This window comes from Trichomycterus rosablanca, chromosome 1 (genome assembly GCF_030014385.1).
Source record: "Trichomycterus rosablanca isolate fTriRos1 chromosome 1, fTriRos1.hap1, whole genome shotgun sequence".
Classification (NCBI taxonomy): Eukaryota; Metazoa; Chordata; class Actinopteri; order Siluriformes; family Trichomycteridae; genus Trichomycterus; species Trichomycterus rosablanca.
This window is the reverse complement of record NC_085988.1, coordinates 65,343,527-65,359,711: the sequence shown is the minus strand read 5'-3', so window position 1 is coordinate 65,359,711 and position 16,185 is coordinate 65,343,527. Positions and strand designations below refer to the sequence as shown.

Below are 16,185 nucleotides of genomic sequence, written 5' to 3'. Positions count from 1 at the left end.
CACAAAATCGGCAGGCATTATGGGAGATGCAATTTATGTACGATTTTACAGTGTATTTTAAGACAATCTTTCTATCTGTTTTTGGAAGAAAAACAAGTCTCTCACATGGTATCATTATAGCCCTCATTCTTGTGTGTTTTTGTGACAAAACGTAGTTTGGGAGACCAGACTCATCTGCGATTTTTCCTGGTGATAGATCGAGCAGTGTGTGACCCCCTGTTGTCGATCAATCATGTAGTGTGAGAACCACAATGACTTAAAGGACTCCTGATTACAAGCAAATTGTAGTGTACTGTGAACTGTACAGCAATCTGAACAGTAAAATGTGTTTAGTGTGAACTTAGCATTTGCGAGCGTGACTAATTCGATAGTATTCATGCTTGTGAAATGTTTCTGTTCTGTGCCATAAAAACAGCTGTTTGAAATAATTCTGGTTTCTGCAGAGAGAAAGCTTATGCTCCAGTATAAACAAACAGAAGTCAGGTAGTTTGGGTAGTTGTGGCCTAGTGGGGAAGGTACTGGACTAGTATTTAAAAGGTCGCTGGTTCAAGCCCCACAACTGCCAGGTTGCGATTGTTGGGCCCTTGAGCATGACATTTAACCCTCAATTGTTTAGACAAGATACTGTCACAATACTGCAAGTCGCTTTGGATAAAAGCATCTGCTAACTTGACTAAAAGTCACAAGTACCATGATCAAAAAGTGCACTTATTGTTACCATACTTTGAATAAATATGTCTTGTTTTTGTATTTTGTAAATAAAGTCTTTAAATATTCCTTATTTTTGTGTGTTGCAATATTGTGTATGTTAGGTCTTTAAAGAAAGCAACCAAACCCAAAAAGCAGCAAAGCAGTTTAATATTTTATTTATCATTTTTGCTTGGTGTTCATACTTCTCGACTTGGACCATCAGGGTCTTTTGCAAAAACAAATGAAATAAAAATGCAACTTTTAGTCAACCTAGCATTTGGTGTCTGTTTTTGTAGTATAAATTATTAAGTTTGTATACAGTAATGCATATAAAATAATTTCAGTGTTTTGATATGACTACAGATGTGACAAAACCATAAATACTCAAAAAATGTAATTGTCATTTATTTCTAATGAATAAAAGTCAGTTTTGACTTGTGCTGATACATCAGGTGGTTATACGACTTGTTTTACAGGGCACTGGTCGGCCTGATCCAGGAAAAGCGTCTGGAACATGTGGTCATAGAAGCTAGGGTGATAGAGGCAAGCTCGGGCGCAGTCTGGATTGAAATTCACTTCCAAAATCTGAGGCTGCATCACCTGTTGTCCTGAGGAGCAAAAAAAGGTATGGATATAAGAAATATGATTTGGCCAATAATTAGATCAACATGCCTCTGTGTCCTGCAACAACATAGTAACAAAAATGATAAAACGTATCAAAAGTGTTAGCAACTGAAAGTGGAAAATATGAGGGATCTTCAAAAAGTTTCCTCACTTTTATATTTCCGTTGGAAACGGTGAGGGTGGGAGGAGTAGTAATTGGTCGTGTTTGAGAGACAGAGAGAGCTTATAGTCTGGATTTAGCGCCATCCGATTTCCACCTTTTTAGACCGCTCAAAGAAGCTTTAAGAGGAAGAACATTTTCATGTGATGATGTGAAAGCAGCGGTGCATTAGTGGCTATGTGCTCAACCAATGTGCTATGTGCTTTTTGATGATGGCATTAAAAAGTTGGTACAACGCTGAGAAAATGCACTGACAGGTGACGGTGTAGAAAAGTGATGTAATTTGTTTTTGAAATTCTTTCAGTTATCCTTTGATAACTGGAGAGATAACAGCAAAATTCTGACTGATTTTTGTCTAGTTTTGTGTTTTGCTAGTGTCCTTGTCGCTAATGGTAGCATGAGGCAGTACCTGCAGCACATTCAGGTTGCAAAGGTAGGCCAGCTATTCAACGATGGCACATCCATGCATGCCATCAAGAAGGTTTGCACAGCTTAAGAGCATGAAAGTAATACCAGGACATTTATTACATGGAGAGCTGAACAGCAGCAGGAACGATATCTGCTCCTTTGTGTGTGTAACAGCCCTACAAAATTACCTCCAGCGAGCTGCTGGTGTGCAAGTTTCTAACCAAACTGTAAGAAACAAACTCCATGAGGGTAGTATGAATGCCCAAAGTCCTCAAGTTGGACCTGTGCTTACAGCCGAATACAGTGCTGCTTGATCAGCATTCGCCAGAAAACACCACAATTGACATGTCTGCCACTAGTGCCCTGCTTTCTTCACAGAGCAAGTCTGGAAATGCTGTGGTGAACATTATGCTGCCTGCAGTATCCTACAGCATGATCAGTTTGGCGGTGGTTTAGTGGTCTGAGGAGGGTCACACAAAACTTTGTGACAGCCAGTCTGTATTCTGACTGCCTGAGGGTCTCTAAAACTCTAAAAGCATGTTTTACTTCAACATTTGTGATAAGATGATTAGAATTTTCTCTTTATTAGCAGTGATTATGAGAACTTGGGTCAATTTACAGACAAAGGGCTGGACGGAGGACTGTCTGCATAGGTGATAAACTTCAATGGAAGGACACACTGTTCTGGGACCATCAAAGGCATAGATGGTGATGGCCTGAAGGAGGGATCGTTTGCATAAAGCAGTGTATTTGATTTTTTAGATTACTGGTCTTTGACTATTCTACATTCATGTTCCAAAATGTGTACTTGGTTTTCTTGAAAACCTTTTGGGTGCTGGTTCTAAAAGCATAGTGCTTTTTGTCATGCAGCTCCATGAGCTCCTTGTCGAATCATGGTTAATTTAGGTAAAAAGTAAATAACTACATTTAGTAACAATGTTTCTGAACAAAGCAGCATGTGCTCCAATAATTTAGTCCCATTCCAATTATAAGTTTTGATTTTATTTTTCCATTATCCAAATATTTTGCAGGTTCAGGGCTAGACCTGGCGCCTCAGTGATGAAACATGATCCTATTACATGTGGCCAGTTTAGAGAGATATCCAGAACTCCTGGCATTAGAATTAGTCTTAATAATAAGTAATCACTGGAGATGGGTTTATGAACTACAGGGGTTGCCAAACCTTAAAAAGCAGACGAACACTGCCAAAGGTACCAAGCTTTTGGTACTATCTTACAACTTGGGGTCTGTCTGTCATGAAGTCCAGTATCCAGTTACACAGCCAGGTTTTTAACCCCATGTCTATCACTATCTCTCTACTACCTACTAAGAGATAGAAATATAGAGAGATAATGAGTACATTTTAATGCCACATTATAAAGCCACATATTAGCAGCCACAGAGATTGTACCTTGCGAAATTATCCATAATAATCCAATACTGTATGATACAATCATTGATGTAAACAATCAAAAGGAGACATTTATGAGGTACCTGAAGTTAAGATATGTTAAGGCTGGACATGTGTTTGTTCAATTGTTGTTATCAGTGGTCTGTTGATGTGTAACAATTAACTGATTATAAGGATTTAGATCAAGCTGGAGTGTGAAGTTGAAAAAAAGACGAATGATGAATTTTAACATCACATTGCAAGTTATAGTTGTTGGTCTAAATTTGATCAGTGCTACGAGTGCAAAGTCATAGCTACGAATTCCATAGCAGTTAAGACCGACATCAAGATCTGCTGGTGCTACTGGCCTTTAGAGGTAATGTTGTCCTTTATATTCTTGATTAAGATGATAATCTGCTGGTCTAAAAAAAGAAAAAGGATGATGTGATGGAGTGTAATGCTGAAGCAGGGATGGTGTATACCTCCTTCTCTTTGGTCCCATTTTAGCATAAGGTCGATGGCATATATTGCTCTAGAAGAGGGATATGCACAGATTCCATATGGTGCAGGGCGAGACGAAGCTGCCTGAAAAAGCTCTGCAAATGCCTTGAAGATTTCCCCCTGGTGCACACACACAAATACACAGTTTAATTAACAATGATGCACTTTTGTTAATATTGTTGTTTCTTAAAGAGACAGTGTTTAGTTTTGTATCTTTCACTGAACATTTACATTTTCAGCATTTAGCAGACACTTTTGTCCAAAGCAATTAAGCCACAGTCCCTTAATCCTCAATTGCTTTGACACTATACTGTCTAATCAATTGAGGATTAAGGGCATTGTTCAAGGGCCCAACTGTGACAACCTAACAGTGGAGGGGCTTGAACCGGCAACCTTTTGATTACTAGTCCAGTGCCTTAACTGCTAGGCTACAAATAGTTGTTTTGTATGTGCTCCAACAAGTTTTGCCTTTGATACTAGAACTGGGTAATACAGCAAATATCCTAAGCCGTAGCCTAGTGGTTAAGGCACAGGACTAGTAATCCAAAGGTTGCTGGTTTAAGCCCCACCACTGTTAGGTTGCTGCTGTTGGGCTCTTGAGCAAGGCCCTTAACCCTAAGTTGCTCAGACTGTATACTGTTACTGTAATGTAAGTCGCTTTGGATAAAGGCGTCTGCTAAATGCTGAAAATGTAAATGTAAATGTATCCTTACATATTTAGATTCAGCTCTGTCAACTAAACACTGTGAAATAATTAATAAATTGTAACAGTTGTAGTAAAGCCCCACTCCTGTGGTAAATAAAAAGGTTAAATTGTGATGTCTGTAAATCCAGCTGGCATTTATGCCATGATCTGGCTGTTCCCGATGTCTTGTTGACATTTTATCTGCATTTTCAGTTAATCTATATTATTGTCCAAAGACTGAATATCTTAATAAAATTGAGGAGTATTGGATCTCCTCTAGGTTTAGCATAGAATCCCTGCTCGTGTTGAGGCAACCAGTGGTGACCAGGGCCATCAGGCTGAAGCTATCTGCTGAGGCTATCAATATTTTTTTGTTAAAAGAACTGACTGTGGTGTTATAATGAGGATACAGACTGTGAAATGAACTAAATAAACAAGGCTCTACCACCTAAGAATGTGCTTTGTTTTGCAAACAACAAACATACTGGTGACTGTATCACTGGTCACTGGTGATCACTGGTGACTTAAAGGCCTAGCTGAACATGAATAAGTGGGCCTTGAAAGCTGGTGATAGGGATGACATGAATATTTAGAGGGAGCAGAGTAAGGTGAAAGAGATATGGAATGGTCTTAGGCTGGTGTCAGGATACAAACTGCCCAGCCATCAGCAACCTGAAGAAAGCGATGAGCTACACACCTTATTCAATAGGCTTGATAGTGGGCCATTTGCACATTTCCCATAACATCTCTTCAAAACACTCTTTGTGTTCTCCCCAGCTCGCAAATTATGATCCCCCTGTCTCACACCTCCCCTCCTCTCCGGACCTCTATATCAAAGCTGACGAGGTACGGACACAACAGAGACTGTGTGTCTGTTTTAAAACCTAGTGAGCTCTCTACATAGACAGCATTTTACCTCATCCTACACGCACTCCCGAGAAGAAGGCTATTCAAATTCTTAGATGCCTTAAAATGCTGTCTTGTAAGGTACCTTAAATTTGAACAGTATTTTGACTGAATAACAAGGGAGCATCCAATGCTTCCTTAGGGGTAATGCCAATCCCAGCATTCAGTGCGGCACAACGTTTTTCAAAAAAAAAAAAAAAAATACAAATATGGTGGACGAATGTGGAGCAATGAGCGGATATAAATATAAATAAATTATCATTGATTTTAAATTTTTTGGGGCGGCACGGTGGCTTAGTGGGTAGCACTGTCGCCTCACAGCAAGAAGGTCCTGGGTTCGATCCCCAGGTGGGGCAGTCTGGGTCCTTTCTGTGCGGAGTTTGCATGTTCTCCCCGTGTCCGCGTGGGTTTCCTCCGGGTGCTCCGGTTTCCTCCCACAGTCCAAAAACATGCTACCAGGCTAATTGGAAACAGGAAAAGGAATTTTCCTATAGATACCTAGCTGCTAGATGCACAAACCAGTGCATTGTAGTGCCGGTCCCAAGCCCGGATAAAAAAACAGGGATGGTTGTGTCAGGAAGGGCATCCGGCGTAAAAATTGTGCCAAATCAATGTGGATCATGATCCGCCGAGAGCCAACCCCGCAACCGAACGGGACAAAGGCAGAGGAAGAATAAGATTGATTTTTAATTTTTAATTTAATAAAAATGGGTTTCATTTATTTGTAAATTCGGGCTTGTTTCGGTACATGGAGGAGATGTTAGTTGACAGGCTAACGCGTTGTGCCATCTCATCCCATTGGTTTGAGTGGCATTAGGCTAACTGTGTTAGCTTAGTAAGCGAAAGTGTAATCGCTGTTATCACTGTCTAAGCAGTGCGTCCGAATAACTTGACTTATAAGTCTATAATTCTTTCTACTTAGACAGCTGCCTATATAGGCAGTAGACAGCAAGGCAGCTCACTAGGTTTTTGAACCCTGTTGCAGAAAAAGTGGCAGGCCCAGATAGTTTCAGTGCTAAAGTACTAAAAGCCTGTGCAGGTCAGCTGTGTGGTGTCCTGCAATACATCTACAACCTCAGTCTGCAACTAAGGGTCTCTGCGCTTTGGAAGACCTCCTGCATTGTCCCGGTGCCAATGACTAAGAAGCACAAGGAACTGAATGGCTACAGACCAGTAGCTCTGACATCACACCTGATAAAGTCAACAGAGAGGTTTGTGCTTGATCACCTTAAGACACAGTTGAGAATGGCACTAGACCATTACATTTTCCTTTCACATTTGTGCTAAGAGCTGAAAGAATACAAAAAATTAAGCATCAATGAGTGGAAGTGTGCTAGGTTGAACAATTAGCTTTGTATGTTTTAGAGCAGTCTTTCCCAACTCATTTCAAGAAAAAGAATCCTTGCCATCCTTGAAACAGCTTGCAACTTTTTATTAAGACATCCCCCACAACCGATAGTTTAAAGACCTATTTATTTTAACAGGCTTTTGGGTTTTAGCATAGTTTTATTTACACTGATATATTTATACTGCTATATGTATTTCATTACTATTTTATGTTAATTATTTTATCATTTTACATTTACATTTTCAGCATTTAGCAAACGCTTTTATCCAAAGCGACTTACACAATGAGCAATTGAGGGTTAAGGGCCTTGCTCAGGGACCCAACAGTGGCAACTTGGTGGTGGCGCGGCTTGAACCGGGAACCTTCTGTTTACTAGTCCAGTACCTTAACCACTGAGCTATCACTGGCCCTATTATCATTGTTCTGATTTTATTGTACGCTTTGGATGACACGCGTCTTTGAAGGTGCTTTATAAATAAACTTGACTTAGTATTTTTTTTTAATATAACGATAGTTTATAATAAATTTAAACTCAAAATATGATTTATTTATGTGTTTAATAAGGCATTACCTCCACTTCATTCCATGGATATTCTGGATACTGCTTTTCAAACATTGGAATAAACTCATCATAGTGGACCTACGCAGAACATACAGAATAAAATGTATTAGACAGAAATGATTTTCCATGGTATTACAGTGGGGCCAAAAAGTATTTAGTCAGCCACTGATTGTGCAGGTTCTCCTACTTAGAAAGATGAGAGAGGTCTGTAATTTTCATCATAGGTACACTTCAAATATGAGAGACAAAATGAGAAAAAAAATCCAGGAAATCACATTGTAGGATTTTTAAATAATTTATTTGGAAAATAAGTATTTGGTCACCCACAAACAAGCAAGATTTCTGGCTCTCACAGACTTGTAACTTCTTTTTTAAGAAACTCTTCTGTCCTCCACTCATTACCTGTATTAATGGCACCTGTTTGACCTCGTTATCTGTATAAAAGACACCTGTCCACAGCCTCAAACAGTCAGACTCCAAACTCAACCATGGCCAAGACCAAAGAGCTGTCGAAGGACACCAGGAAGAAAATTGTAGACCTGCACCAGGCTGGGAAGAGTGAATCTACAATAGGCAAGCAGGTTGGTGTGAATAAATCAACTGTGGGAGCAATTGTAAGAAAATGGAAGACATACAAGACCATTGATAATCTCCCTCGATCTGGGGCCCCACGCAAGATCTCATCCCGTGGGGTCAAAATGATCATGAGAACGGTGAGCAAAAATCCCAGAACTACACGGAGGGACCTGATGAATGACCTGCAGAGAGCTGGGACCAAAGTAACAAAGGCTACCATCATTAACACACTACGCCGAGAGGGACTCAAATCCTGCAGTGCCAGGCGTGTCCCCCTGCTTAAGCCAGTACATGTCCAGGCCCGTCTGAAGATTGCCAGAGAGCATATGGATGATCCAGAAGAGGATTAGGAGAATATCATGTGGTCAGATGAAACCAAAATGGAACTTTTTGGTAAAAACTCAACTCGTCGTGTTTGGAGGAAGAAGAATGCTGAGTTGCATCCCAAGAACACCATACCTACTGTGAAGCATGGGGGTGGAAACATCATGCTTTGGGGCTGTTTTTCTGCAAAGGGGACAGGACGACTGATCCGTGTTAAGGGAAGAATGAACGGGGCCATGTATCGTGAGATTTTAAGCCAAAACCTCCTTCCATCAGTGAGAGCATTGAAGATGGAACGTGGCTGGGTCTTCCAGCATGACAATGATCCCAAACACACCGCTCGGGCAACGAAGGAGTGGCTTCGTAAAAAGCATTTCAAGGTCCTGGAGTGGCCTAGCCAGTCTCCAGACCTCAAATAAATTCTTAAAAAATCCTACAGTGTAATTTCCTGGATTTTTTTTCTCATTTTGTCTCTCATAGTTGAAGTGTACCTATGATGAAAATTACAGACCTCTCTCATCTTTCTAAGTAGGAGAACTTGCACAATCAGTGGCTGACTAAATACTTTTTGGCCCCACTGTACATGTATTAATGTACATCCATATGTAAATAAATGTAATCCATGCTTGTAAAAGCAAACATACACTGAGTGAATAATAAAATACTGTATTTGCTTGAGTATTTTCATGTCTTGGTAGTGTTCTTATTACGGCTTTAGTTATCCATCTAGGCTTTAGTTATCTTACCTGTTTCAGCTGAGCACCTTCAGTGTAGTTCATCACAGTGTAGTGCTTTTGGTAATTATCAAAATGATCCAAAGAGAAAGGCCTGAAGAGATGAAGGTCGTAAGCAGATCATATAAACACATAAATGTTTTTTTTATTTATCATTTGTTGGTTATTTAAAACTGCCATGTGAGAATTAAAAAAAAATAATTCAAGCATGTAGTACCGTTCTTACTAACAAGACAAGTACGGTCAGTGTGCTTTTAATCTTTTTTGGTTTTGGAAGTAGGTTTGCTAATACTTTTTTCTATGGACAGATTACATACACCGATCAGCCATAACATTAAACCCACCTCCTTGTTACTACACTCACTGTCCATTTTATCAGCTCCACTTACCATATAGAAGCACTTTGTAGTTCCACAATTACTGACTGTAGTCCATCTGTTTCTCTGCATGCTTTGTTAGCCCCCTTTCACCCTGTTCTTCAATGGTCAGGACCCTTCCAGGACCACTTTTTTAAACACCTCACTGTCACTGCTGGACTGAGAATAGTCCACCAACCAAAAACATCCAGCCAACAGCACCCCATGGGAAGCGTCCTGTGACCACTGATGAGGGTCTAGAAGATGACCAACTCAAACAGCAGCAATAGATGAGCGATCGCCTCCGACTTTACATCTACAAGGTGGACCAACTAGGTAGGAGTGTCTAATAGAGTGGACAGAGTATTTAAAAACTCCAGCAGCGCTGCTGTGTCTAATCCACTCATACCAGCACAACACACACTAACACACCACCACCATGTCAGTGTCACTGCAGTGCTGAGAATCATCCACCACCTTAATAATACCTGCTCTGTGGTAGTCCTGACCATTAAAGAACAGGGTGAAAGCAGGCTAAAAAGGTATGTAGAAAAACAGATGGACTACAATCAGTAATTAAAGAACTACAAAGTGCTTCTATATGGTAAGTGGAGCTAATAAAATGGATAGTGAGTGTAGAAAGTGGTTTAAATTATATGGCTGATCAGTGTACATATACAGTACATACAAGTGATTACATACATGCTTAGTTAGTGACATTATACCTAAATTTTTGTGATAACTATTTTGAATAAAAATGTAAAATATTTTTTAGCACCTCCTTTTTTTTTCATTTTCAGTGTGTTTATTTCAGGTAAGTTTCAGGTAAGTGTCCAAGACAATATCCCCTACAAGGTTTAAAGCAGGGGTCCTCAAACTTTTTAACCGAAGGGCCAGATTACTGTTCTTCAGTGTTTCGGGGGGCCGGACCGCAAGTGAAATAGTAAACACACCCAAAAAAGCTATTTACTATGTATACTGGATGTATTGTCTGGGCTTTGTATAATTGTAGTTCATAATGATAATGCAGAAATTTTATTTATTTTAATAATTTCCATTATCCTACCTCATACAGTGTTTCCTTAAAAAATCAGTGTGAACTGTGAGTCTGCTTTTGCCTGAAGACAGTAAGCATCAGGTTCCATATTTGTTACTGCCATTCATAATAGCTAATAAATGTTGATCAGTGAGTCTGGATCTGGTTGGAGATTTAAGGTGTTTCAACTTCGAAAAAGTCTGCTCACAGATGTAGATGCTCCCAAAAACGGTAGTTACTTTGAGTGCATGTTTTATTGAGATCGGGGAGCAATGGAAAGAGAAGCATAAAAATTAAACAATGTGCTTGAGTTTTGATTTTGGATGCATAAATGCGTTGATCTCCGGGAGCAGGACGTTAAAACATTTCAAAACTCGCCCCGACTCATCCAGCGGATCTCAGTAAAGCACATCTTCAGCTCAGACAAGAATTCCTGAAACTGCCTGTAGTTAAGAGCATTAGCTTTAATGAAATTAACACAGGACACGAGGATTTTCAAAACGAAATCCCACAGTGGCTGCGGTCACTCATGTCTCTATTGATGCGCCAATCACTCCCCTCATGCTTGGAGCGCCACCCGTTGGATCGCTGCCGTATAATCTACTGAGACTCCTTTGTTATTTTTTCCCCCGTTATAATACTGTGAGTTCGAAGATGAACAGGGGCCAGACAACATGTATTGCTGCTGTGGTTAAAGGGGCTGGTCAAATTAAAGCATCGGGCCGTATACGGCTCGCGGGCCATAGTTTGATGACCCCTGGTTTAAAGCATCAAGTCACACCAACTAGCTACCCAGTGAATCTTTGCCATCGCTAGGGGTCTTTTCAATTAATAGATGGATTAGAGGGTGTTGACAAAAAGGACTGAGCAACAGGTGGGCTACAATTAATCACTCTGATAATGCAAGTGAGTATGTGTGAGGTGGGAGTATAACCTGTTGGCAAAACGCAGCCAAAAGACATTGTAAGCATAGAGCTTCAGAGGCTGTACAGAGCGTAGCAACACCATGTAGCGGATATCGAACTTCACCAGACCCACTCCCTCTCGGTCAAACAACACAGGGTTCTCCAGGTATTTACAGACCACCTACAACACATCAAACAAATAATACAATTCAAGTGGTCATGTCAAAGTTTCTACAGAAACACAATGTCATAATCTGAGGAAATTGGAAAAAGCTGATCTTGTCTTAGGCCAACTTTAGATTTGTTGTTTTAGAGTGACCACTGGGTTCTTTCTTTTCTCCCTGACCAAGATTTATATCCAGGTGTGTGTCTTTCCAAAGTATGTTCAAATTACAAATGGTGAACTCCAATTGAGTTGTAGACACATCTCGAGGATATTTTTTTCCGTGAGCTACAGTTTTCTTGCACAGATGTTACTTTGTCCCATTCTTCATGCACACACATTTTAAGCTGTGCAACTGTACGGCATTGACATTGTTGCATTTTTTGTTTTAAAAATCTCCACACAATTTTTACTGGGGACAGGTTAGAAGTACAGGCAGGCCAATCCAGTGGTTACATTCATGACACAATAGGTAACTAGGTTACACATGATCTTTCTAGGAGGAAACCCACACAGACACGGAGAAAATATGCAAACTCCACACAGAAAGGACCCGAACCTTCTTGTTGTGTGGCAACAGTGCTACCCACTGAGCCACCACACTGCTCAGTGACCAGCTTAAAACACAATAAATATGAATATGTGTGTGTACCTTCGGGGTGCTCTCCCTCTGTCTGATGATGAAGTTGATGTTGTTGGTGATATGTGTATCCAAACCTCTGGCCAGGTTCCAGGGCTTGCATATCCAGTGGTTATCTTCTCCTCTAAAAACAAGTCATTATCAAATATAAAAATTTGTTTTTACTCATGCTTAATAATTATGAATATTTTCTCAAACTCGTGAGTTTGAATCTCAGCTTTACTACTGGGAGGCTGGGTACCTATATGGGCAATGATTTGCTCGTTCATGGGTGCGATTGCAGGAGGGGGTTCATCATAACTGCTGCAATTCATTTCATTTAGCAGAGGCTTTTATTCAAAGTGAGTTATAATTGTGACCTAATACAATTTAGGCAACTAAGGCTTAAAGGCCTTGTTTAGTGACTGGCTCAAACTGGCCACCTTTTGATTTTTAGTCCAGTACCTTTGTTGCTTAGCTATCAAAGTTCACTTTCATTTATTAGATTGTAATCTCTCAAAATGTTGTAAGAAGCTGTACTATACAAGGCTGTTACAGCTACAAGAAGAAACTTTATATTAATGTCCATTGTTTTACAACAGGATGTCTAACAAGCTTATAGACAGATGTCTAATTATGGGCATATAGTGTTTAAGTCCCCTACAACAATATGTATATATTTCTAGTTAAAAGTCTCTGGGCAGTGGTAGCTGAGCAGTAAAAGTACTGGACTAGTAATCAAAAGGTCACTGGTTCGAACCCTACCACTGCCAAGTTGCCGTAATTGGTCACAATTCTAAGTAACTTCGGATAAATAGACTGTTAACTGCCATGAATTTAAATGTGCCAGTGTTACCAAAATCAGCTCACCTTTCCTGCCTCTGCTGGTAATGCCTGACAAACTGGGGTAACTCAGTCTGGAGGTTAAAAGTCATTGGAAGCCACAATGTTGTACGTTCTCCTTTCCTGGCTCGCTGAGCCACTGATGCCAGGCAGTCCTTTGTGGTCAGAATGGTCTCGCACGGAAACTGGTTAAGCAGTACATGGGGTCGCTCCTCACTCAGCTTCCTGTTGGCAGAGCAATGGGTCAAAGCTTTTTTGGGGAATTGTATGAGAGGGGTACTCACTTGAATTGCATAGCCACATTGGATTGCTCTTGTGGAAAGCTTCAGTGACCTAGTGTCACAGTTACATGGGGTAGTTACAGTGTATCACAAAAGTGAGTACACCCCTCACATTTCTGCAAATATTTCATTATATCTTTTCATGGGACAACACTATAGACATGAAACTTGGATATAACTTAGAGTAGTCAGTGTACAGCTTGTATAGCAGTGTAGATTTACTATCTTCTGAAAATAACTCAACACACAGCCATTAATGTCTAAATAGCTGGCAACATAAGTGAGTACACCCCACAGTGAACATGTCCAAATTGTGCCCATATGTGTCGTTGTCTCTCCCTGGTGTCATGTGTCAAGGTCCCAGGTGTAAATGGGGAGCAGGGCTGTTAAATTTGGTGTTTTGGGTACAATTCTCTCATACTGGCCACTGGATATTCAACATGGCACCTCATGGCAAAGAACTCTCTGAGGATGTGAGAAATAGAATTGTTGCTCTCCACAAAGATGGCCTGGGCTATAAGAAGATTGCTAACACCCTGAAACTGAGCTACAGCATGGTGGCCAAGGTCATACAGCGGTTTTCCAGGACAGGTTCCACCCGGAACAGGCTTCGCCAGGGTCGACCAAAGAAGTTGAGTCCACGTGTTCGGCGTCATATCCAGAGGTTGGCTTTAAAAAATAGACACATGAGTGCTGCCAGCATTGCTGCAGAGGTTGAAGACGTGGGAGGTCAGCCTGTCAGTGCTCAGACCATACGCCGCACACTGCATCAACTCGGTCTGCATGGTCGTCATCCCAGAAGGAAGCTGACGCACAAGAAAGCCCGCAAACAGTTTGCTGAAGACAAGCAGTCCAAGAACATGGATTACTGGAATGCCCTGTGGTCTGACGAGACCAAGATAAACTTGTTTGGCTCAGATGGTGTCCAGCATGTGTGGTGGCGCCCTGGTGAGAAGTACCAAGACAACTGTATCTTGCCTACAGTCAAGCATGGTGGTGGTAGCATCATGGTCTTGGGCTGCATGAGTGTTGCTGGCACTGGGGAGCTGCAGTTCATTGAGGGAAACATGAATTCCAACATGTACTGTGACATTCTGAAACGGAGCATGATCCCCTCCCTTCGAAAACTGGGCCTCATGGCAGTTTTCCAACAGGATAACGACCCCAAACACAACCTCCAAGATGACAACTGCCTTGCTGAGGAAGCTGAAGGTAAAGGTGATGGACTAAACCCAATTGAGTACCTGTGGCGCATCCTCAAGTGGAAGGTGGAGGAGTTCAAGGTGTCTAACATCCACCAGCTCCGTGATGTCATCATGGAGGAGTGGAAGAGGATTCCAGTAGCAACCTGTGCAGCTCTGGTGAATTCCATGCCCAGGAGGGTTAAGGCAGTGCTGGATAATAATGGTGGTCACACAAAATATTGACACTTTGGGCACAATTTGGACATGTTCACTGTGGGGTGTACTCACTTGTATGTTGCCAGCCATTTAGACATTAATGGCTGTGTGTTGAGTTATTTTCACTGTACACTGACTACTCTAAGTTATATCCAAGTTTCATGTCTATAGTGTTGTCCCATGAAAAGATATAATAAAATATTTGCAGAAATGTGAGGGGTGTACTCACTTTTGTGATACACTGTACATAAACACTTACTACATTGTTTCTTTTTTTGTCAAATTGTTAAAAGGTCATTTTCACATAACACATTTTTATAGATCAATGAAAAAAAGAAAAACGTTTTGTTATATTTGAATTGTAAGATCATAATAGAAGATAATGATAAAACAATTAGGCGTGAATTTTTTTCAGACACTTAATTTTCACTGTATAAGCACAAGTTTCATTTATAAATGTATCTGTATAAACGGACACATGCATTCACCTGTAGTCTCGGATATGAGAATACATCCAGAGTATGTCAGCATCATCTTGCTCAGTGAACTGGAACCGTGGATGTTTCAGATGCTCCAAAACTTGCTTCATTTCTGTGTACACCCTGTTGGAGGTAATGAATATGGTAGATGGCACTATAATGCATTTTGTGATAGATATTAATAAGAGAGGTGGGCATTTTACCAGTTTTTGATATTTGGACAACCATTAAGCAACATTGTAAGTGCTTTCGGCGGTAGATGGGAGTTATCACAGGCACTTTGACTGGCCTGTGACTACGCAACCCCATACACAGATGCAATCATAACAAGTAAAATACAATTTGAGCTATTTTTGTTGGTCCATACCAGATGCCATAGCCTTCCTGCCCTTTGGCATCAATGATTATTGGCCACCTGATAACCTGTTGGTGATTCAAGGCTCGTCATTGCATAAACCCACATCATTGCTTTTTCACCTCAGTTGCTTTTGAGCATCCTGTTCTATTCCCTTTTCTGGCAAAGACATCAATCCGTTGACCAATTTCAATTGACAAGTAGTTTCAATTTTACTAAGCACACATAGATTAAATATGTTTTTTTCCTTTAATACCCTGACATAACTTACATTTTTCACCCAAACTTAAATTAATAACATAAAATAAATAAAATGTTAACTCTTTTTAATCAAATAAGAAATAAAGTAGATCCAACTTTCTGGCCCACCAAGCTACTTGCAGAAGCCTCCATGGTTCACAATCATAAAAAAAACCCTACAATAATAAAATGCATTCAGTATGATTTATGCAAAGAGCAGAAGCCTTATGATCACTTACAGCTTTCACTGTGAGCATTCAGTAGAAAAGAAAAACACCACTACTTACTTCAAAACTTTTCCATCTGGTACACTGTAGGCTGGGATGTCTAGTGGCAGCTTCTCTTTGTTCTCCTGAAGAATTGTCTGTGATTAAGGAAATTAAAATTAATAAATACAAAATAAAAAATATAAACACCCACTATACTTTAAACATATGAGTAGTATTTTGTTAAACTGATTAAACACCAGGCACAAAACAGTAATACAACCAGACTACATCAATTTTATCAGAGAAAATCACACATTTACCCATTCTTAGGGGAAATTCAGATAAGCCAATCTACTTGCTACATGTTTTCCATGACTTCTTAGCTGGTAGT

At 40.3% G+C, this 16,185-nt stretch overlaps 1 protein-coding gene across 1 annotated transcript in view; it reads right to left on the bottom strand.

Moving 5' to 3' along the window:
* Positions 1-850: 850 nt before the first annotated feature.
* Positions 851-16,185, bottom strand: part of ttll12 (tubulin tyrosine ligase-like family, member 12) — a 36,114-nt gene continuing 20,779 nt past the window's right edge. The window contains exons 6-14 of the mRNA XM_063005385.1: positions 15,873-15,949; positions 15,000-15,113; positions 12,858-13,055; positions 12,021-12,132; positions 11,235-11,386; positions 8,921-9,002; positions 7,284-7,352; positions 3,755-3,893; positions 851-1,298 (exon numbers count right to left, since the gene is read on the bottom strand). Of these exons, the coding sequence (XP_062861455.1) occupies positions 1,147-1,298; positions 3,755-3,893; positions 7,284-7,352; positions 8,921-9,002; positions 11,235-11,386; positions 12,021-12,132; positions 12,858-13,055; positions 15,000-15,113; positions 15,873-15,949 (1,095 nt within the window). The 3' untranslated portion in view covers positions 851-1,146. The remainder of the gene's footprint in view (positions 1,299-3,754; positions 3,894-7,283; positions 7,353-8,920; positions 9,003-11,234; positions 11,387-12,020; positions 12,133-12,857; positions 13,056-14,999; positions 15,114-15,872; positions 15,950-16,185) is intronic.